Source organism: Falco punctatus (assembly GCF_963210335.1).
Source record: "Falco punctatus genome assembly, chromosome: 6".
Taxonomy (NCBI): domain Eukaryota; kingdom Metazoa; phylum Chordata; class Aves; order Falconiformes; family Falconidae; genus Falco; species Falco punctatus.
In genome coordinates this window covers 26170809-26194181 of record NC_137585.1, presented here as the reverse complement: position 1 = coordinate 26194181, position 23373 = coordinate 26170809, and the positions used below count along the sequence as shown (strand labels likewise).

Here is a 23373-nt window from a genome sequence, read left to right as displayed (position 1 = left end):
ACAGGAAACGTAACCAATCAAAGCTGCTTTGGCTAGCTTGCAGGTATATTTGAGGGCAGGAACAGCAAAACAAGGAGCTGAAGATTATACTGAAGAAAAAGTGCCACAACAAAATGTATTTATCCTGCATTCTTGACATCCCTATTCAATTCCCGTTAGTGCTTATGAGGAGTATGAGCTTGGAAAAACAATGATTTTGTGAGCAGCTATAGAATTATAGCAATTTAGGGTTATAAACCATACTTCAGGAAATAGAAGAGTAAAACTTACCATGGCCACCTCTGGTTTCACTTGCAGGAGGGAACGATTTGTTGGCCAATGCATGAAACAAGAACCAGAAGAAAGCGTTTGGTGGTAACTAAGTAGTAGATCAAGTTGAATGGCAGATTTATAATTAAACCTTTATCTGTTAATAAGGGTACTCAGAAGCAGTCTACAGGGGACAGGTCTTGCTGCCTATACACAAAGCTCTTGCTTTGACAGACAATATCAGGCTACCAGTATACCTATCCCTTTCACGGCATGAGGAGAGATTTGGTAGGATTGCTTTATTTTTCTGTCTCCAAGACAAAGAAAGCCATTTTGTTTCTTTTCAGAAGGAAAGTTCTGCAAACAGGGGAAAGTAAATACACAGAGCAGAGAAAACCATTTAACAAGCACCAGCATCTAACTCTACAAAATAACACCCTCACCAAAACACTGTAAAAAAACATGGAAATTGGTAATGGAAACAAAAACATGGAAAAAAAACCATGGAAATGGAAGTGTCAGCAAACACCCACTGATAACAACCTGCAGCGTTCTGTACCTTTCAGACTGCCTCATGCCACAAAGCCAGGCTTTACGCTTCAGTGTGGCCTGCTGCTACTTCTTCCCATTGCAGCCCACGGCAGCCGCAGCCACCAGACCCATCTGTCCACTGCCTTCGCTCCTGCTAGGAGACACTCTACAGGGGACCTTGCGGCGGTGTGTGCCCCCCGCCCCATCCTGACCTAACAACGAACGGCTGTATTTCAGCACAAAGTGGATGTGGGGGCTCGACTTGAGCAGCACATCTACCTCATAAAACAGATAATGGATGTGATCTAACAAGCAGGCAGACTGAGTGGTGCCCAGGGGGAGGCAGGGGCTCGTGGCCTGGTGTTGCTTCAGTGAAGGTCAGGAAGATCCCCACATGACCCTAACCGTGAATCTGTATCATAAATCTGGCTGTAGCAAATTCTGTAGCTGGGCCCAGCTGACCTTCCAGAACTAATACCTTGTTAAGGGCCAATCAGCACTGAATAATTGACTTAGTCCCACCTCACCATGAGTATAAAATCCAACATTTTAGATATTTTTTATTATTATCATTATTTTTTTTACAATGAGAACCCTAACTGCTGGGTGGGTTAACAAGCCTGTACCTCTCTCCTCCTCAAGCAGGGATGCCTCTTCAGTAAGACTTGTGTCTCTGGCTACACTGGATGTTACCCAGGATAGTCTTGTTAACAAAAGCGCTGAACCCTTAACTCAAGCTCGATTTTTCCAGTAAGTCCATTTATCAACAGCAATTCCGAACCTGTTATATCCATTGCCTTAATAAATCATCTGTTTTTTTCAACTTTGTGAAATTGTTTCAGTGAAAGTCCTTAAACTGGGCTCTGCCAGGCAAACGTTGACTCTGATGAGTGGCTGTACATATAATCAATCCTTTAGAGCTAAAACCATTGACCAAGCCTGAGACTAGAACTGGAACTAGGCACACCTAGACTTCTCTCTGAGAAGTTTAGGAAGCAAGGGGATCCTTTCTGAACCTCGTGACTCAATGGGAGGGCTTCCCCCCTGCCCCCAGCCACTCATTAGACTTTTAACATGACAGATCTCTTTTATAGGAACTACACCTTGCTTCACATCAGTCTGAAGTGAGCAGTTGTAGGCACTTGTAAAAGAAATAGATTACTATGAACACAGTATGGATGGAAACTGTGTAAGTGTCAGGAATCAAAAACAGAACAAGGGTTAAAGGAACAGCCTTGCAGTGATAGTGAAGGGCACCACTTGCAGTCAGTCCAGTGGCCTTCACTTACAAACACACACTGCTGATTTTCCAGAGCCTGTGTCAAGAGGACAGTAATTCAGAGCAAGGACAGGGTCACTCTCCACCCTGTTCAGCCTAAAGTCCCCAGAGGCCCTGCAGCTCTCTCCAGTCTAGATAGAAAACAGACAAGTGAGCAGCTTCCCAGGAAAAACACTGTTAACCGTTATCCTGCTTTTAAAGAGGTCCAGGTAAGACACAAGTATATACTGGAGTTTGGCTTGAAGCAGATCAGCAACATCTAACAAGTTTCCCATGTTACAGAACATTATGCTATTATATGATAATTAGGATTAGGGTCAATCTGAAAACTTTTCCTGAAAGCAAAAGGAAGCAATACATTTCTAGCAAACTTTTCAGCCTCTCAAGACAAAAAAACCCCACCCATTAGCACTACCAGCAAAACAGGGGAAAAAAATTTGAGAGGGTGGCTACACAACCAGGAAGCTGGAAAACCTCCCTTCGGCAAGCTTTTCTAAAAACAGGAGGGAGAGAAGAAAAATACCTCCCAGTGGGCAAAGTAACAAATTTATATTCTAAGCCTAATTTAGAGCCGGTTCTAGCCAGTTGAAGGAAATTTCTAAAACAAAGGAATGTAAATATAGACAGTTAGACTGACGATGCTAATACTGCTATAAATTGTGATGAGAGAACTCTCCTGACAGGAGGAACAGTTCTGCTCTCTCTCTATCATGCCTTTGTTTCTCAGGCAGCTCTGACCCCCACAGTCATCTCATTGGGCTGCTGTGGCATCATTTTCCTACAGCTTCTTTTCAAAAAGCAGCGCTTGCAGGAAGGTACAGTAAGATGAAATCAGTATTACCAATGGCTGCTCTGAATACTTCACCATATTTCCTTACTCATTTTCCCTCTAGAAATGAAGCTATTGGTGCAAGTACCAGCATAATATTAGTGAGAAGACAAATACATTTATAATGCAGGCTTTATTTAATTAGCATAAATGCCCAAATAAACTTTTATTCTTCAGTAGATTGAGTGGGACGTCTGTTGATGCAGCCAGTGGAAAGCACAGAACACCACCACGAGGGAACAGGCAAGATCATGGAAGGATGCTGCACGCTTTGTTGCAGTCAATACTGCAGTTGCTTAAGTCACTTCACTGTCTAGGATAATTGTCAAAGCACAATCACAGGTCCCCTATTCTATGCATGAAGGAAATTAGACAAGTACGAGGGAAAGCAAGTTAGTAACACTGAAGAGGGTCCACTACTCTCCAAGAGAACTTTGTCACTGTGCCCAGGCCACTAAAAGGTGCTTCCTGCAGTACACGGTTCGTAGCAGTGATTCTTCTCCCAGACTTACCTTTTCCATGTTTCTTCAACACAGAGCTGGAGAAAACTGCTTCCTCATTCGGTAACCTGGAGCTGCCTCCCCAAAGAGCTCAGTAGCCTAGCCACTAGCCATGAGAGATCCAGGCAAAAGACCATGCTCTCTCTGAGGGATGGAGGCATTTTTTTCTGAGGGCTGTCACCTCACAGAGAAGAGACTGGGGTTCTGGTCTCTGCCCCAATTAATATTTAAGTATTTCTTATTAAACATTAATTGAAATAGGGACTAGAACTAGTTCCCTATTCCCAGCTGAGTGGCTTAGCTTTAGGCTACAGCCATTCTTACAAGCATGCTCACTCTCACTCTTCCTGACCCACAAAATTCTACCTATCCCTCAAAGTGAGCAGCTTCATCTGAAGGGATGAAGAGACTGCCAACTGACTGCTAGGGCACTTTCTTCAGAGGGAGAAATGGATTCATGACCCCTCAGGCAGAGAAGAAATTGGAGCCCCAAACCTTGCTACAATCACAGAATCAGAGAGTGGAAGGACATCACTAGGTGATGAGGTCAGCTAGGCAAACATCTCTCCTTGGAGGATCCTGGTACCTACAGCAGTGCTCAATATCCAGCAACAGTGTAGTAACAGACCTCAGCCCAAGCCAGAGGTCTTCCAGAATGTGTCTGGAAACAGACATTTTTACACGGGCAGAAAGTTTTACAGGTGCTAACTTAGGCATATAACAACTGTAGGAGCTCCCAGGAGTAGGTGACAACTGAATGTATTAAGGATCTCAGGTTTAGACCTAACTACATGCTACATTAAACATGAAGCACTATGTACCCAAATCCTGTTACAGTCTAACCCCAGAGCAACAAAACAAGAACATGAAACTGGTGTCTGTGCTGGTTAAGCCATGACAGGGCATTAACTAGTTCCAATTTAAACGTTTTAGGATTTACCCTTATCCTAAATCTTCACATTGAATAATTGTGATTTTTAAATAGGAAACAGCCATAGGAATTTTTTGAAGGTATATTTAGTATAGAAATACCAGTTCTTAATATTCTTTTTTTAGATAAAAGTCAACTTGAACACAATGCCTGTAAATTTTTCCCATTTCTCATGTATTTTCAGAATGCAGATGTGGCCACTTCGCATGAGGTTACATTTCTGAAATGGCCATAGCTAGCAAAAAAACTTCTAATTATTTACCCAGCACAAGTGCTCACACTTTGCATCATACATATGTTCCCCTCAAAAAACTCCCAAGCTATCACACCCATATATTTCCTGATCAGTGCAAAGTACAAGATCTTTGTACTGCTGAAATTAATAAAAATTTAGCTATTGATTTCAAGGGCAGCAGGGCTGCACAACTTCAACTCAGATTATATTTTTTTCCCTTGGTTTCAGCACATAATGCCTCACCAACCTGTATTTTTCTGCCCTCATCCCTGCTTTTGCCCTCCAGAAGCCCAGGTGCACACTGTTGCCATGGCCCATTAACAATCCCATCACATAAACCTCCCTGTTCATCTGTTATCTCCCAGACTGCAGGTACCCAGGTGCCGATTTCATTCTGCAATCCCAGCAGCTGCTGCAGTGATATTTAGTAGCATTGGCTAGCATAGGTTTTAACCCTTTGCATCCTGACTTAAGTCATTCCTTCTCCTTTTCACTAGTCTTGTTCGGAATAAAGAGCTCACCCATACCTGCCAGCCTCTTCAGATACAAAAGCATTCATCTACCCACCTCACACAACTAATCCTAATCTCATAACACCTACAAAACTCAGACTGTACTGTCATCTTTCATCTCCATTTTCTACAGTTTCACCTGCTTCCCTTCTTTGCTTCATGTTCTTTCTCCTCCAGCTGCCATCTGTTTTGAGTCAGATGCCCAGCCCCAAGACATCCAGCCTCCTCCTGAAGGAGGTGTATGATCTCATCACAAGAACTTTCTGCTCCAGCTTCTGAGCTGGGTCATCTGTGCTTGCTTAACCACTTCTGTCAGTTGTCAACCTCTCAAGCCAGTGATTTCATGTTCTTTATCCATCTATAAAGTGCTTATGGTTACCATAAGAAAAGACTTTTCAGTGGCACAAATGGAACAACCAGTCACCCATCTGCCAGTTGTAAATAAACAGTGAAAAAAACAAACGCCAGAGAATTAGAATATTATGGAAGATTGTATTTTTTAAATATGTTTTAGAAAGAGTATTTCTTTAGCATTTATAACAAAGGCAGGCAATTCATACGTGGTTGGAAAAAGTTAAATGAGCTAGTAACCATACTGATCTCTCCACACAGAGAGGCCATATACCACAAAATGTGTGCTGTATAACATACAGACTTTGTAAATCTGGTCTCTGACTGCTAAAAAAAAGATATCTCTGGCCTCAGTTTTAAAACCAGTGTATTTTTCATTCAGATTACAGCAGTTTTAAAAATCACCAAATAACCTTCTATATCCCTGTATGAGGTGGGAGAAAAGAATAAAAAAAGAGCTTCCTACTTTCCAAAAATGTGGATTTTATTTAGTTAGTGATAGTTAATAACATCCCTATCCAAAACTCTAGGGATTTTTATTACATCAAAAATAATGCTGCTGATGTTTTACTCTTTTGATTATTATAACATGAATCCAGGTGGCCATCTGTGTACAGATATTCCTGGTTCATCCTTCAGCATCAGGGTGAAACAAATACTCAAGTTCTTCAAAAACATGTCTTTTTCTAGTGATGAGCACTGAAATCTGTTTGTTTTCTTTCCTAGACTGAGGCATAATCTCCAGAGACCTGAGCCTTTTATAGCAAGAAGGATCCAATTCAACCTGCCCTGCAGATATCAGCTGTGACTGTGTGACAGGTACTTGCAAAAAGGCATGAATTTTTAAACTTTGGGGCTATAGAATACCTGAGATCCCTAAAAGTCATCAGTATTCATGCGCATGTATTCTGATGGTTCACAAAATGCTCATACGCATTCATATGACTATGGATTTCTGTGCAAATTCAGAAAGCAAAATGTATTTGGAAGAGAACTCCCATTATAGACTAGAGAATGGAGAAGCACCAGCTGTGTTATTTAGGGTTATAGTACCAACAGGGGTCACTTTGTGAAACCTTAGCTATCAGTCTTCAGTATCATAAGGGACTGTGTGTCTGGATAAAGTACCATAAATTTCTTTCACCTATGCAAAAATGCTATTTCCAGAACCATACTGCAGTTTTATATTAAGTCTAAAGGTGAAAGGAGTGATTTTTATTTTTTTTTACTTAGTTCATAAGATGTCTTAGTTATGTTTAAAAAACAACAGTAAAGCATATTATCTTGCAGGAGTGGGAGGGGGTGGACAGGGAGGGGAAGAGACAAGATACAGCCAGGTAACTTACATTCAGAATCTACATCACTCTGTACAGTTGCTCACATGAAAACCATCCTTGTTTCTTCCTTTTTTCTCTAACTAGATTTTCAAATATACTGCTTAAAGAGACAAATTACATTCTAACTGTATTTTTCAGTGAGATCTACCTGTGGCAGCTTCTAACGATTGTCTTTACCCCAAAATGTACCAGACATTTAATTTTTCCCCCCACCTTAATGATTGTCAAGATTCACAGTAAGCTATGCCTGCATTTTCCTATTAGCAGCACCCAGAACCAAGCAAAGTTCATAAACACAGTAGAAGGACATCTCACTTCTGCAGGCACTTGGACATGGCAGCCATGGGATTTGTGTGTTTGGACCAAGGTATACTGAGCTGGGTACAAGGGTCAGACTTTTTGAGCTCAAGGTGAAAAATCAGAGTAATTCAGTGTGACAAGATACACAAGAGCCCGAGGTAGGTGTCAATTACCTCTACCTCTTATTATACTCAGGTAATTAATCATAATAGTGTGTGGTGTAAGCTTGGTAATGAACTGCCTGCACTAATCCCATTTATGTTTAAATAGTAGTTCCACAAAATAAAAGTTCAACATAGCCATGGACTTTATACCCAGGGTCCACCATCATCATAATAATAACAATCAGTTTACTAGCCTTATTTTTATTGAAGTAAAATCCTTTCATTGCACTTTTAACTACTAGGGTTTGTTTCTATTTAGTATTACAATAGGAAATAATTGCAGCTGGTCTTACACTAGGGGTTACTATTATCTTCAAAGAAATGAGGACAATCAATATTGTAGGGAGGACAGGTACTGAAACTGCCTCCTGAATAACTTACAGATCAATAATCATGACAGACAGTGGAAGGGAGATTTGCATTTGAAGGAATCCCAAGGAGACCCCAGAGGAAGGAATCTAGTACCAAGACAAAAACGTGTATTTTCTAACCTGGTTGTTCATTTGTGACTGAACCCCAGGTCATCAGGACCTGCAGGCTTTAACCAAAGATTTTAAAAGAAAGATTTTAGGATGAATATATATAAACTTGGGAGTTTGGGGGTCTTTTTTTTTTTTTTTTTTTTTAACCATCACAACAGCAGTTATAATCATATATCTGAATTGGAACTTGTGAGTAAATAGCATCTATTTACTTCTTACTGCAACCTGATTTGTATTATGGGCAAATCCAGTGCAACCATTAAATAAGAATGTTCAATGGGAGTAAAGGGCCCAGTTCCAGGGAGACCCTGTCCCCAGGGGTTTCTGTAGGTTAAAAGGATGCCACTCCACTCAGCTGCAGAAAACATAATATTCTTTGTTAATTTGCTAAAGTCACGCAAAAGAATCACTTTCCAAGATCACCTCTTCCCGCAGCTGGACAGTAGGGAAGGAGGGAAGACGGGTTATTTCCAAGCGCTGCCTTACTGAATATAGTTGCTCTGCTTAGAAAACTGAATCCATGGAAATTTGTAGGAGAAGACTGGTATGAACAAGGTATGAATGTACGTGTGAAAGCACTAGAAGAAATAGCAGAAGGATAAAAGATAAATGTGCATTAAAGGCACCTCAATGAACAGGCCATCAAGATCATAGTAGACCCATGTGCAACTTCTCAGACTCCCAGACTGCAAAAACAGCCAACACCCAGGGAAGGATACTAGAGAGCAACGAATAGATCAGCAGTGTCACACAGGGACACACAGGAGCAGGATGAGCAGAAAAGACAGAAGTTTTTGATAACCATCATCTCCTTAGGGACAAAAAAGGCACGTCTGAAATGAACACACAGTCACAAATCTATGAGAAACCCAGGACAGGTGATGAGAACTTGATAGTCAGTATTCCTTATCCTCCATTTCACTGTAATTAATGCTGGCCAGTGTGGTGGGACACACACATCTTCAGGAGTCTAAGGTGTTTGTGTCTAAGAGTCTAAGAAAGCGAGCAAGAAAAAATTTGCTAGCAAAGCTGAAGGAAAGTGTCACCTTCCTTTTGTGTATGGTCTTGTGTTGAGCCTTCCTACATCACTTGTGCAAACTAACCAACAATATAGAAAGAATAAACTAGAAAAATTATATCAGTTGTCAACTAATTGGGATATAGAAACAATAGTAAAAAACCTTCTGTCTAAAACTCCAGATTTCATGGGAAAAAAAGACAAGTTCTTAAATATTACTAAATTCTCCATTTAAATTAATCAATAACCACTGTGTCCCGTATTTCCAGCAACTACATTTGGCTTCTTTACTATTGCCTATTTTCTAAATACGAGCATGCGTATGAATTTTGCTTTAGAGTAGAAGAAAACTGGTGAAAGCTTCATCTAATTCTTGCTAATCCAGAATACCTGAGAAATCATGTGAATGTTGAGAAAGAGAAGAGTTGCATGAATATCTGAAGTGTGCAGAAAATGTGCTTATGTAAAATCCACTTATACATAGGTGTTATAAAATACAATGCAAAATGCTGAGTGCTTCAGAAATTATAGCTTCCTGAATTAGGTCTTATTATATTTGTAGGGGGTTTTATTGTTGTTCAACAATAATCTTTAAAGTTATATTTTTTTCCTTTCTAAATTGCAGCCCTTTCAGGCCAGGTGGATTCTCGGATGATCACAGACTGGTAGGTGAGCATTTTTACTTCTTGTAGTATTTTCATGACTCAGAACCATGCCATCCATGATACTCCAAGAAAATTCAGCCCTTTGCTCCCTGCACACCCCCATTTACCTCTTTCAAGTCTTGAACAATAGCCGTGAGTCTCTCATTCTCTGCCTGAACATTGGTGACCACCGCTCGGCTCTGCTTCAGCTCATTCTGCATCTCCAAAATCTTCCCAAGGTAATAAGCTTCTTTTGATGCAGATTCCTGCAGGAGGGTCTCTTCACGTGTTTCACCATCTTCAGCCACTTTGCGGTGAATCGAGAAGGATTGTCCAAATGCCTGCAAGAGGAAAACAGTGCACAGTATAAAACTACTGAAGCCCTAGAAAAATTATCAACAATAATGAGCAGCTGCATAGCCAGCGGGAATGAAATAGATCTGCGAGTCCCAAATTTTGACCCAATAAATACTGCCTTAACAGCTGAGGGCCACCATCTCATTTAGCTGAAATGAAGCATCTTGAAGCTGTTCTCATTTGCAGTATGGATTTATGGCCCCTATCCAGGCGACCTCCACTGAGATCAAGATGGTGTTCTGCTAACTAGCCATTAATTAGCACCAGTATTTAACTATCCTGCAGGAGGCCGGTTGATAAATCGTCAATTCCTTTCTTCTTTAGTTCTACAAAATAAACGTGTGGTTTGTTTTGTTTTAAAGAGCATAAATAGCTGACAAATCATTCCAAATTGCCTTCTATTTGCAACAATCTTTTATTACAGGAGCTGATGTTATGGTATGGAAAAAAGCTCCCATAACTTGAGAAAAAGATAAATGAGCCGAGTACAAGCAGTGACCACCTACAGTGCTAGTAAGCTAAACAGAGTATGACAGCCCCTTCATTTCGTTTGTACTCAGTGTTTTCTGCTTCTGCTGAAAAGAAATAGTATTTATATAATTCAATAAGTTTCTAAATATATAGGCGAATTTCCAGTGATTCTCTTCCTCTTGTTACTAGCTTGGAGTGGTCAGTTTAGTAAGGCAGTATTTCTCAGTGGCAATTTCTGGTGTTATTTTGGACAGCTGTGAAGCAACCTGGAAGAAAGCAAAGTACAAGGCATGACAGTAGAAGTAAAGGAGGTATCATTTAGCTGTAAAAGACAGAGAAAAGCCTGCAATAATTTAATTACCTAAAAATAGTAACACAAAATAACACATAAATAAGAAGAGTAATAAAATATACAAAGTAAGATAAAAGCAAAGCTTGTTTTGCTTTTTTGGTGGGTTTTTTTTAGTAGTAGTATTATTATTCCCTTTAAAACCAGACATTCAGTTGAAAATGACATGTTCTAATTCTGGAAAAAAGCCAAAAGAAGGCCTTTACTGTTAAGAATATTTAGCCTAACACAGGCAAAAGCTCTCTCATATATCTTAATTCAAAGAAAGTGTTTGAGAGACCATGATTTTTAATTTTTTTCCCCCCAACATAGGAGAGAAAGATATAAGTTGTGGTAATATATGTTCTTTCAGTGGGTTATCCTCCTCAAAAGCCTAATCTCTGCGCAGTTCTGTGAAACCAAAGTAGAGTATACATTTGTACCCACTGTAAGCAGAGGCCTACTTTGCCTTCTCATCGGTAAGAGCTACTTGCCAAACGAAATCCATTGTTTTACTGCCACTATTTATAGCCTTTCAGAAACATTCGAAGTTTTTCTGGCATTAGAACTGAAGCAGTCCCTTAGAAACTTCAAAGCAAAACCCTGTTCAAAAACTTTTTAGCTTTTAAGTCTACTTCACTTAGAGAATCCTGTGAACTCAGCATTAAAGGATTCTAAAAATATTCAATAATGTATTAACCCAGCTGTCTTCTTAAAAGACCTCAAGTTACTGAAATAGCAAGCATCAGCAACTTGCCAAATAGGATTTTCCAAATAATAAGAAATTCAATGTAATGAAACTGTTAAGCACCGATTCAGTCACTATATCTGTCAATCTAAGACAACTGTTTCAGAAACACTGCTAATAAATACTATTTTACTCTCCATACTTATATCCAATGGCTCACTCTTCCTAAATTGAGACTGAGCAAAAAGCGCCAGTCTATTAAAGACCCTACAAGACAAATGTAAACACTGCATATCCGGGGGGGGGGTGGTGGAAATCAGAACACAATGGAACAGCAGGTCAGACTGACAGGGCCGAAGAAGCTCATGAAGACATGGGAGCTGGAGCGCTCTCTGCTAGAGAGCAATAGTTCAAGCGCTATGGGTAAATACCTGCACACAGTGTCAGTGCCCTTCCAGGTGCATAATGTATTTTTCTCACACATACTTTGAAGGTGCATTTTGGCATGCATGATGTTTGAGAACAGCCATGAATATAAAATTTGGGGAGGGTGCATAGTACAACAGAAAGTTACTGTATACTTAACATTTCCCTGTAACTATAACTACAGAAAACGTCAGAGAAAATTTAAACGTTTTTTCCTATGAAACCAAATTTGAACGTTATTGCATTCAATTCAAACCTTATTCAATTTCTTTCTTAAACTACTATCAATACATTAAAAATCAAAGGAAGAAAAGAAAGGAAGCATAGTTCTCTTTCTATATTGATGGAAATTATGCAGATCCATGAAATAAGGAGAGGAACACAAGAAATCTTTTAATTAAAAAGCAAGCCCAAAAGTCCTATATTTCATGGTCTGTATAGAACACCAAAAAGCTTGAACCTTCAAGACACTCTCACTTAAGGCCTTCTATGAGATGAATCACTTTTAAATTAAGCTATATATTAATATTTTTCAGCTGGTAGCCAAATATTTGTTCTATTTTGATATTATGTTTTAATAATTTGCTTAATATGTTTACTTATTTATAAAACCTTATAACCTTGCTATGATATATAATTTTTTCCATTAACTGTGCTCACTGATTTCACTGAAGCAATCCCTAGAGTAGCAAAAGTTAGACCCTGAAAAACTTTCCAGGTCAACTAACTGTAACAGGTGAAACCATTATCTTCCAACCTTTACCGGATTCCAGGCCTGGACGTGACAATATGCCTCACACCACTGCTTCACACAAACACCACGCTCAGCCAACAGCATGAATGGGCTGCAGCCTGGGAGAGCTGGAACAGCCCACTTCAACCTTCACAATTACCTCCTGAACGTGTTGGACAGTAAAGAGTCAAAAGGTCCCCAGGAGCTGAGAAATCCTTAATAGTGAAAGCCAGTAACGGATGAGATACAAACTGGAGGAGCATTTGGCACAGAGGCATTCCCATGTGAGAACTGGATGCAGTTGGCATTGGGTATGCAAGGAAAAAGCAGATGAAGCTCAAAACATGAGAAGGCGGCAACCTGGATCACAAACCAAAGAAAGTTCACTTGCATTTGGGTCAAATGTTGGATACAAACTGGTTTGCTGAACATATCTTATGGTATTGTAGATGGGAAAATACCAGCCTGCTGTGGAAGTCTGATGGGGCAAATAGCTTTCCTTTGACACTGTGTGACACCAAGGGAGAGGAAGAAGTACCATGCAAATGCAGAGCAGATGTTCTGTGTTCACCATTGAAGAGGGTACTGATATTGTGGTCAGATATTTATACTGGAGATACATAGTTTGGCTCCTGGACAGATGCTGTTGCTGCTTAGAAGTACTGTCACCTGTATTAGTACCAAACCAGCTTCTCCCCAAACCACAGGCGATGCCAGGATGGCAAAAGCAGAGCTAGGCTTCTCCCTCCCATGCTATTCCATCTTTTCAACTGGATTAGGACAAGAACCTCAACACACGCTATGGAGTTCTCCGACCTAGCCATGAAGAAGTAACTGCAGAAGCAAAGCACTGTGGCTGTAACTGCAAGAACAGCAGCCAATTCATTCACTTGTGTTGCTTCTATGATAGTATTTTGGATGGGTGCCGTAGCATGTCTTGCAGATGTATTAGTTACCACATTTCTTTTCAGTATGGTGCTGCCTTGCTTGGTATGGCTACTCATTATAAAAACCTAGAAATCACTGCTGGTCCCTTGGCAGCTCTTAGTTTCAGCAATCACACTGAAGAACTTTTCTGACAAAGCACATGATCTTCCCAATTCAAGCTGGGACTCAGAGGGGGCTATATAGCCCTTTATGGCTTCTACTGCCTTGAAAAAAACCCTCCTAGGCTATGCACAATATCTTGCATCATCTACAAAGACTGAGATACATTTACTGTTTTGACAAAGACTGTCCTAACCGCGACCAGTCTGAATTTCACTGTATCCTCGTCCCATCACTTCTCTCAAGACTTTGCTTGAAAGGATGCTCTTGACTGAGTTAGGAGATTCTTCTTTTGTAAATTTGTCATAAAGGCTGAGCAACAAGATGCCATTATATGTTGTATATATTCTAAGACCTGAGAATTGTATAACAGTACCAAGACATTTTAAGTGTGTCTTAGAATTCAGACTTTGAGAATGATAAAATAATGATGAGTACCTGTTTGAGCACATGATAAAGGATGGCAACAGTGGGCACACAAGGTCAGTCTGATTATGGAGAAAGGCATAACTTTTGAGGAAAAGGCCATTTGCCACTCAAAGAACCCCAGACAGAAATTTCAGTGTCAGAAGCAAACCAGTATGAAAGAAATAATGCAGTTAATACAAGAGGCACAGATTTGTAAAAAAGCAATAGATAAACATGACTGTTCCAAGCAACATATGCAAGAATATTTGTATGATAAATATATAGAAACAGCAATAGCAAGCTAATGTGCAAGTAACATGAAATGATGTCTGTAAAATTAAAATTGTATTTAGCACTTAAAAGAAAAAAGGGAAAAAGAGAAGCTAAATGTCTGATTTAGGTGTAGAAAGCGGCACATATGCAAAAGAACAACTGAAAACATAAGTAGGTGATGAAGGATACTATTTCTATGTTTGAGTCTTATTGTTACTATCCGCCTCTTGGGGCAGGAATTCTCCAGCATTAACATAGAAATCCAGTCTTCTAGTCTGTGATGATTAATAGGCAATAAAAAATTACCTGACTGCTATCAGGATGAGGAGGCAGCCTACCTTTATGGCTTTGACACTTAATGTAGTTTTTCTGATGCATAATGCAACAGCACTGAACCTGTTGAAATTATTATCTATTGCAGCTGCTAACTTGCTGCAAAGCAAAATGTATTATGTATTAGTTACCTCCACATACCTACAAAATCAGGGAAACCAGTTTGGGATTATCCAAGAGGGTAGTATATTTCCCAGGCAATTGTCAGTATGGCACCAGAGACAGAAATCTGTGCTAGAGGTGCATAACTGGAGTTAATGCCAGGGACAGATTTTATTTTGTGGCATAGCTTGAATGCCCACTGATCACCAAGTATTCCCTCAGCCACTTGCAGATCTGTCTCTCTCAGATAAGAGGTGGGGGTTTGTTTTTTTTAAAGCTTACTACTTTAATTCCCGCCCCCCCCCCCCCCCCCCCCCCTTTCACGATTCATTAACCAAGGCTCAGGATTCTCTGACATTTTTCTGCTAAGGAGGAATCAGTGGCAGGCACAGGTCTGTGAAGAAATCCCTGTAGGCAAGCCTGAGCAGCTGGGCGGGCCCTAGCCCTTCCCTCAACACCAGCTGGTACAAAACTCTCCCCTTCCCCTACAATGTGATGTGGCTCCAATTAGACACGTTGTTTGCTTAACTTGCCTCCAGTCTTTCACACCCTGCTTACCTGAATGCTTTTGAAATCAACCTGCACATAGCATTTTCTTTGCTAGTAAATCCAAGCCAGCATTCAGCCTAACTCCGAGTCTCTCTCTCCATGGCCTTCCTTACAGATGCAGGGTTTGGTTCTCATCACTTGGCTGTTTGCCATTCCCTGCTCCCTCACACTTGGAGCACACAGATTGTCCAGGGTCTTGGACAAAGACTGTATTTTATTCTTGAAGCACACAGGAGGTAGCACCAAGCCTAAACTCAACCGGTGTTTCCTGGCAGCGTTGCAGTGCAACAGCAAACAAAACACCCTTGCAGAAGTGACTCGTAGGGTCCAATTATATCTGTTTTCTTACAAAGTGGGAAAGTTTTATGCCTCTAAAATTAATTTATAATTTAGACTAAATCTTTATGTAGTTGACATGATCTCCTGATGTTCATTAAAGACAGCAGAGAGACGTCAATAGATTTCCTTTTGGAACCCAGTACTGAAGTGATTGAAGTCTTCAAATGTGAATAATAGGTACATTGCAACCAAAATACAGACAGATGCATGCTTAATGATGACAGAAAAAAAAATTAATAGGTAACATGTGGATGGTGCATGCAAGAAGGACAGTCCGTACAGGGAAGCAGACTGAAAACTCAAAACCAGATTAAGAACACAGCCTGAATCAGCATGGGCACACCAGCAAGAAAACAAGACCATGAACTTCTGGGTTGACAGGGTAGCTGAAAACAGCTTGTGGTTTTACAGCTACAGAAGTGTCCCATTTGTCTGAGTCCTCCTGTGTTTGTGAAAGCAGGATGCTGAACTCTCCTACAGAGAGGCAAATGATAAAAGATGCTCAGTCCCATCACCAATTCCTTTTTCAGCTCAGACAGCAAACAAGGTTCCTAGACTTAACCAGTTCCCCAGTCAAAAGGTATATGAGATAACGGATCAAAATCCTGTTGTACCCAAGCAACTCTCTAAACACTGGTCATTTCATAATTTCCAGACTCAAGATGATCAGTTTTATGCCCCACGCCACACAACATGAATAGGATTTTGTGTTTGTGTGTCTTTGTTTTTTTTTTCTTTTTTTAATGTAACAACATGCGTTTTACTTCATATGCCCCATCCTGGAGAAAAAAAACTCTTTAACGTTTTGAACGCTGTTTGAAGCAAGCTGACAAACTGGGGTTTCCTTTTTTTTTCTTAAATGATGGAAGTTGAACTTTAAAGAACAGTTGTTTTCAATTCATGCTTTGCTACCAACACTTGATATGGCCTTAAAGAAATTGTTCCTCAACTTCACATTTGAAAAACATAGAGGACAGTAACTGCTACACAGTGGAAAGGGCTGTTAATGATACACCCATTCATGATCTGAGACACAATACACTATAGTCATGAGCACAGTACAGGTAGGCAACTATGAAAAATCCATAAGTCTTACCTGAAGAAGCTATTTTATTACCTCCAAAGGCAAAAAGCATTTAACTTTATTTCCAAATATCAGCTTAATCAACTCAATTAAATAATAATGTAAATGCTGCTACAATGGTCGTCATGTAAGTTAATATCTGCATGAAGGATTTAACTTGCAAAAAAACCTTACAAGCCAGCATGCTGGAGGTTTTATCCATGCCAGAAATACTGAGGAGATCAGATACATGGAAAACATAAGTAATACCACCGCTGTTTATAGATGCAGAACAGTTGAACAAATGTCAACAATTCAGTATTTTCCCCAGGGAAGCTTTGGATAAAGGTGTGCACAGTGTGGACATCTTCTGTTTGTTCTCAGAAGATCTCTACAGTGTCTACAGGTCTGTTGAAATTCATATATCAGATGCTAATCAGCAAAACCTTCAGAAAGTATTGGGGGAAACAAGCATTTACATTCAACTCAGCTACAGGCACTGCCGTGCTTCTGCAGTCCCAGTGCATGCTGTGCTGATTTCAATCAATATGCCACGGCATCAGGCCTTAGGCAACCATGCTGCTTTTTTATAATTAAGGAACAAAAATATTCCTAAATGTGATAGTTAGGAAATATTTAAAGAGCAAAAGAAGAAAGCACAACTATGAAAATGAATGTTCTATAATAACCTCCATTGTTCATCAGCAATCCAGTAAAAGGGAGAGCGAACAAGAATTTCCATTTAATTGCCTTTAACAGCACTCTAGATGAGGATTTAAATTCCCCATCCTGAGCATTCCCTCCAGGCACAGAAAACACTAGAAAGGGGAAGCCTGTAACAAAGAGCACCACTTATCTACAACACAACTAATTAGGCTCGTGCTGGTAATTTTAAAGCAGCTTTGTTCAAAATTAATATGGCCAATAATTAAATTATTTCTATAAACAAAATAATTCACACATTATTAATGAAACATAAGGTGGCTTAAAAAATTTGCGTTGATGTCTATATTGGTGCTTGTATGAGTTTGCACTATTGTCAGGCCAACCTCCAGCTATTACAAAATTCTAATTAAAGCCAAAAGCAGCACTAGTGGAACAAAAATGGAAGGCTGTCAAAGATTGATTTATTTTTTTTTAATCAAAATATGCTTAAGTACAAGACGGAACATGTCTTCCTTGAAGGCTGTGTTACCTTTGCAGTAAACAGCAAAATCCCATGTTTAACTGAAACATGATAGTTTATTCTTTTTTCCTTTTTTTTTTTCCACTTTTCTGACTGATTCTTTTTTCTGTTTGTCTAACTATGAAATGGCAGAGAGAACTTCAATTCCTTCTCCTGTGCCTGCTTGAATAAAGCTGCAAAGAATGTGTGCCAAAATCCAGTTCTTTAAAAGTTGTTAGCTTGCAAGGGCATTCTATTTTTTTTTCCTATTTTCAGATATTTCTATTCTAATTTCAGATTAGCTCCCCGTATATAAACTCACATTCCATAGCAAGACCACGATTATAGCACATTTTAGGAGTGGTCTAAGCAAAGTCATGTTGAACAATGCAAACAACCCATGAAGTACACCAACTGCCTTTTATATTGCTGCTACTACTTTTGCTTCAAGTTTCAATCAGTATTGCGTAGGGAAAGATTATTTGCAGCTGCAAAAGCACAACAAAGGTAAGGAAGCAAAGAATCTTATCACAGCAAATTAGGACTATCCCAGAGCAGCATATAAGGAAGCAGAGGCTGCATGCCCAGAACGCCTCTTCTAGAAGAGAAGGGAGGAAATAAGGAGTAGGGACACAACCATGTCCTAGATACAGATGCACACCAATCAGTGAAGTTGGATGGAGCAAGGAAAGGAAAAGCTGCTCCTTAGAAGATAATGCTCTTTGCACCTTAAAGTAAAAAAACCAGCAGAGAAATCTTGTATCAGTGTCTGCTGCAGATGCAAGGAGCGTGTCTCGATACAGATTAAAAAAATGAATGGAAAACTGTAATTTTATTGTCATAATATTAAGTTTGTGCCAACTTTCAAGTACGTTCATACAACTTTAAAAAAAATATTGTTATTTTCCCACACCATCCCTGAAGAACAAAGCTACTTATACACCTGTAGGTTACCCGCTTACTGAATCACCCGAAAGCTTTAAACTAGCTGTGCCTCGCTTTAGGAGAGATTTTGACGTTTGGTCTCAAATTTAGAAGGAAATAGTATTCCTCTGCTGCAAACAACTTAGATGTATTTACGTATATCATGGAAGCAACAGAACATCTCTATTTTATTTAGATAAACTTTTAATGCTTTGTACTATTTTCATTTCATTAAAAAAAGGAGGGATCTAAACCTATGTATTCCATGGTAAGTGGCAGTGTCTTTGCCAAGCAGCAAAATGAAATATTTTCTTCTCTAAGAACAGGAAACTCCTCTTCTTGAATGAGAAAACAAATATTACAGGTACAATCTTTTCTTCAAAGCGCTGTAAAATGTCACCCTTGGGCAGAAGTTGTTATGCTCAGAATACTTTGTCATACAAACAAAAGAACTAAAAGCTAAAGTTTAGGGCATTTCTGCTCTTCACATTTTCAGAGAAGGAAAAAAAAAACCCTATCTCCTTTGAGGTATTATTTGGATCCACGGGAAAGTCTCAGATAATTAAAGCAGCAGTATCTTATCCTTGAACGGATATTTAGAGACAAGCACAAAGACTTGCTCTACCCTTCTTTGTGTTTCTTAAGCTTTTTCAAAATACGCCCTTATGGCTTGTCTGCCTCAATGAGTCACAGCTAGATGGGGTCCCCAAATGCAGGGGAAGAAGAGAACCCGCTACTGTCGGCATGCTCAGAGGCAAAACACCAACACCCCAATCCTCATAAATGCTACTTTTCCCAACAAATTTCAATCCTCTCTGAACCTTTTCATGAACCTCTTAAGAGACAGGTTTCTATAGTTTTTGTAAATGAAACTGGCATAGAGAGGGGGTTTATTTGTCTCTCAAAAAGCAGCATCTCTTTTGGTGCCTTTCCCCTCTCCTCAACAGACTGAGCATAACAGCTCCATTTGGAAAATACTGAACTGGCTGTGACTAGTTCTTTATTATCCTGCTGGTAATGACCCAAGCATACCACCCGGCAGAGCTAACTGCATTCAGATGGGCTTTCCAGGAGATCTACTCCCAGCACGCACAGTGGTTCATGCTACAGGGCCATCCAGCAGCAGGCTGCTCAGGGAAGTAAGAGCCAAAGCTGACCAAAGAGCTGCAGAAGGCTCTGGCACTCCTGAGTGATCAACTAGTAAGTTAAAAGCACGCTGTTAAATGCAAAGCAACACATAGGAATAGGAGCGGACCTAACTCTACAGGCATGGCAACGGGCCCTATTTAAGGCTCATTGTCAATAGCCCTGCAAAACAAGCAGCCCAGGAGCAGCAGTGGTCAGGAAGGCAAAGAGAATTTCATTGCTGGGGGTGCCTGAAAGGTTTCCTAGAGAAGAAACCTCTATATGTCTACAACTGACCTCAGCTGGAGCGAGAACTGACTTTTGGATTAATCCCAACGTTCACTGATGCTTGGAGCCTGAGGCTTCTCATGCTGAAGTACATGCTTTACTACCTGGATTAAGGTAGGTCAAAGGCTAAGATGTTTGGGGATCTGGAGCACATGGCATACAAGGAGAGGCTGAAGGAACTGGGTTTGTTCAGCACAAGTGGGAAAGGTTAAGGAAAGGGAGACCTACTCGCATTTTTCTGTTGTCTGGAGAGGGATAGAAAAGACAGAGCCCAACCCTTCTCAGAGGCGCACAGAGAAAGGGCAGGAGGCGAGAGTCACAACCTGAAACAGAGGGAAGTCCCACAAGACAAAGGGGAATTCATGCCGATAGTAGCACAGCACCAAAAGAAGTGCCCAGAGTGGCTGCGTGTTCTCCATCCTTGGAGACTTTCAAAACTCATCTGAAACAAGACCCTGAGCAACACCTGACTGAGCTTTAAGCAGGGGATAGACAAGGTCATCTTCAGGAACACCTTCCAAACTAAACCACACTTCTCATGGACCGAGCAGTTGAAAGAGCTATGACTCATGGTTGGCCATTTTCTTAGGTATCTTCAACACCAGTCTAAAACTGAAGACAACCAAAAGCAAGATCATTATGGTTTTACCGTAATAAACAAATCTGATTATTTAAATGACACATAGACACAGGAAATGTCAACACCAGGAGAGCTGATTTCAAGTCATAAAAATCAGTCCCCAAGGGGCTCAGTCTGAGCCAAAGTCATTGTAACTAGACAAGAGGTAACTCGGGTTTGTCGCAGCCAGGGCAGTAAAAGATCTTCTGAACTGCTAAAATCCACGAACAACTATACTTACAGAATACATGTTCCTTGTATACCCTGCTAAAGTAGTCATGCTTATTAGGTTTACAGTCTTAATTTGTCTGTCATCACTTACATTTCTATTCTCTGCAGTTCTTTATGTGAATTGTCAGCACAGCAGTTCTGCCTACTGCCTAGGTGGTTAATAAGAACAGACTCCCTCCTTGTGACCACACATGACAACGTCACCGTGGCACGTGGCATCCAGGGTTGGGCTTAGCATGAGTAGCTTGGACAAACAGAGTGCAAGGAAAGAGCTCTGCATTCCAGTCCCTAGAGCTGAAGTATTTAAGTTTTGGGGAGGCAGGTGGGGCACAGATTAGCTTTTAGAAAAATAATTTGTAAACCAATGGTTTAAAAGGGAAAAGAAAGACGATTCAGAGACTTCTGCTGCTCTGGGCATTTATAAAGCTTTCTAAAAATTTAAGTTGGAAAAATCTCTAAATAAAAGCATGCCCTTCAGAAGAAGAGGCCAAAATTACAGACCTCTCATTTATTTTCAAAGGAAGGTTTAATTAGAGTGCTTCCAGCCACAGATTTACCATGGGGAACTTTATGCTTCCATTAGCGTTGATCAATGCAGCATACACTGCTGTTTCATACAATGCTATTGCAGCTGGATGCTTACTGCAAGTGTTAGATAATCTCATGCCTCCAGAGCAAGTGAGATTTTAAGGCATATGGTGGTAGTGATAATCACGTTACAGCAACAACAGCTTGCCTACTTAACACAAAAAAAAGTAAGACTTGAAGTATGGGATTGCCATAAATTGTCCCCACTGTAATCCTTAGGGAGCTTTAATTCATTTTGTACAGGCTAAGAAAAAAAATGCCCAAAACACCCAACAAAAAAACCTGCTCATTTATTCAACCAAAGACAGTGACAAAAGGAGTTTGGTGTATGCTGCTGACCAGCAGATCAGCTAATGAGAAGGGGGACTTGTCTGACATATGAGGATGTGTGAAAAGGTAGAAGGCCTGGTGCTCCCAAGTACTACTGAATTCACACCAAACACGTCTGTCTTAAGCCAACCTGATGATAAATGGAAGGTGGCAGACCATGCCCCGTGCTGAGCAGGGCTCCAGATTGATCAGGGTCCCACATGTCACCCCAACATAAGCAAAAAGCAACAGTGCAAACAAGATTTAACTTTATAAGCAAGAAATTTGCAATCTAAGCCATTTGTTCAGGCACAGCTCTTCCAGTGCTCTTCCCTAAGGACTCAGCTGTCCCTAGCACTGCTTGCCTTCTACCGCATGAAAACAGAAGAGGAAGGCAACTGCAGCGAGGATGGGATTTGAAAGCCACATGCAAACCAATGAGATCAGGAATCCGCAAGCAACAGCCAGGGTTGCGGGCATGTTTATAGGATGGGCCCGTCTTGCCTCAGTAAGAATCTTAAGTAGTTCTCAGCCTTGTTCTCTGACAGTGTTAAATACATAACACTTGCCTGATTATGAAAACTCCTATTTTTGAAGTTGTTTCCCAGTAAGCAAAGAATAACAAGTTTAAGAGGATAATATGCTTTTGCTTTGTCAGCAGCTTTGTCTCAGGGTGACCCATCTTTCAGACTGTAAAATAATTGCATAAGCATATGCAAATTAAACATCCATGACTTATCTAGTTCTACTGAGAAAATAACCAGAGTTTTCATTGGCTTCAGTGAAGCCCAGATTTTACCCCTGGGTATTTATTTCTGGACAACATACTGCATTTTGGCTCCTGATTCACTATATTTGCTCATGTGGAAATGCAAGCAAATTGCAAAGAGTTTGCATTGCAAAAAAATTGCAAAAAACAACTAACTTGAAAATCAGCAAAACCTGTCAATATCAGCTCTTTCAGAAGTGGTCCTGTTTTCACAGATGCTTTCAAACTACTTCACCATCATCATCAAAATCTTCCCTTTGGAGTTTTCCTTCTCACAACAGCAGTTTTCATGGAACGGAAAGTCTTCTTTTCTCCCTTGACACCTGGCCACGGGAGCAATGCCTGTGCTGCCACAGAGCAGAGGGTCAGTGACACAGACAGGAGAACACCCCAGTCAGCAGCCAGCGATGGAGTGCTTAGCTAGCAAGCTAAATCTGTCACAGCACCGGATGGCAGAGCTTTCCTTTTCTTTTCCAGAAAGGAAGCTTTCACACGTCTCTGAACTTGATACTTAGCAAACTGTAAAGGAATGTATTCCAATGAGTCAGATGGCCATTTGCACAGTTGAAACGTCAGAATGCAAATATCAATGCCTTCCACAAATGATTAAGATGAATGATTTCCTACTCTTCTGAAGAGATTTAAAACAAAAGTTAAAATCGGTATGAATGAAGTACAAAAGAAGATACGTGTTTGTGTGTGCTCACGTGGACACCATAAGAAAAAGCAGAATAGGGGTTAAAGGGAAAGTTAGCAGTTACTTGCTACAGAGTGCCACATACCATAGAATCATAGAACCATTTTGGTTGGAAAAGACCTTTGATAGCAAGTCTGACGTTAACCCAGAACTGCCAAATCCACTGCTAAACCATGTCC

General features: G+C 40.3%; 1 protein-coding gene across 9 annotated transcripts in view; it reads right to left on the bottom strand.

Moving 5' to 3' along the window:
• The window catches only part of LOC308065808 (protein bicaudal D homolog 1), a 318237-nt gene that overhangs the window by 210368 nt on the left and 84496 nt on the right, over positions 1 to 23373 (bottom strand). For all 9 annotated transcript variants that reach the window (XM_080392294.1, XM_080392291.1, XM_080392289.1 and 6 more), the window contains exon 2: positions 9491 to 9703. In XM_080392294.1, the coding sequence (XP_080248420.1) occupies positions 9491 to 9703 (213 nt within the window). The remainder of the gene's footprint in view (positions 1 to 9490; positions 9704 to 23373) is intronic.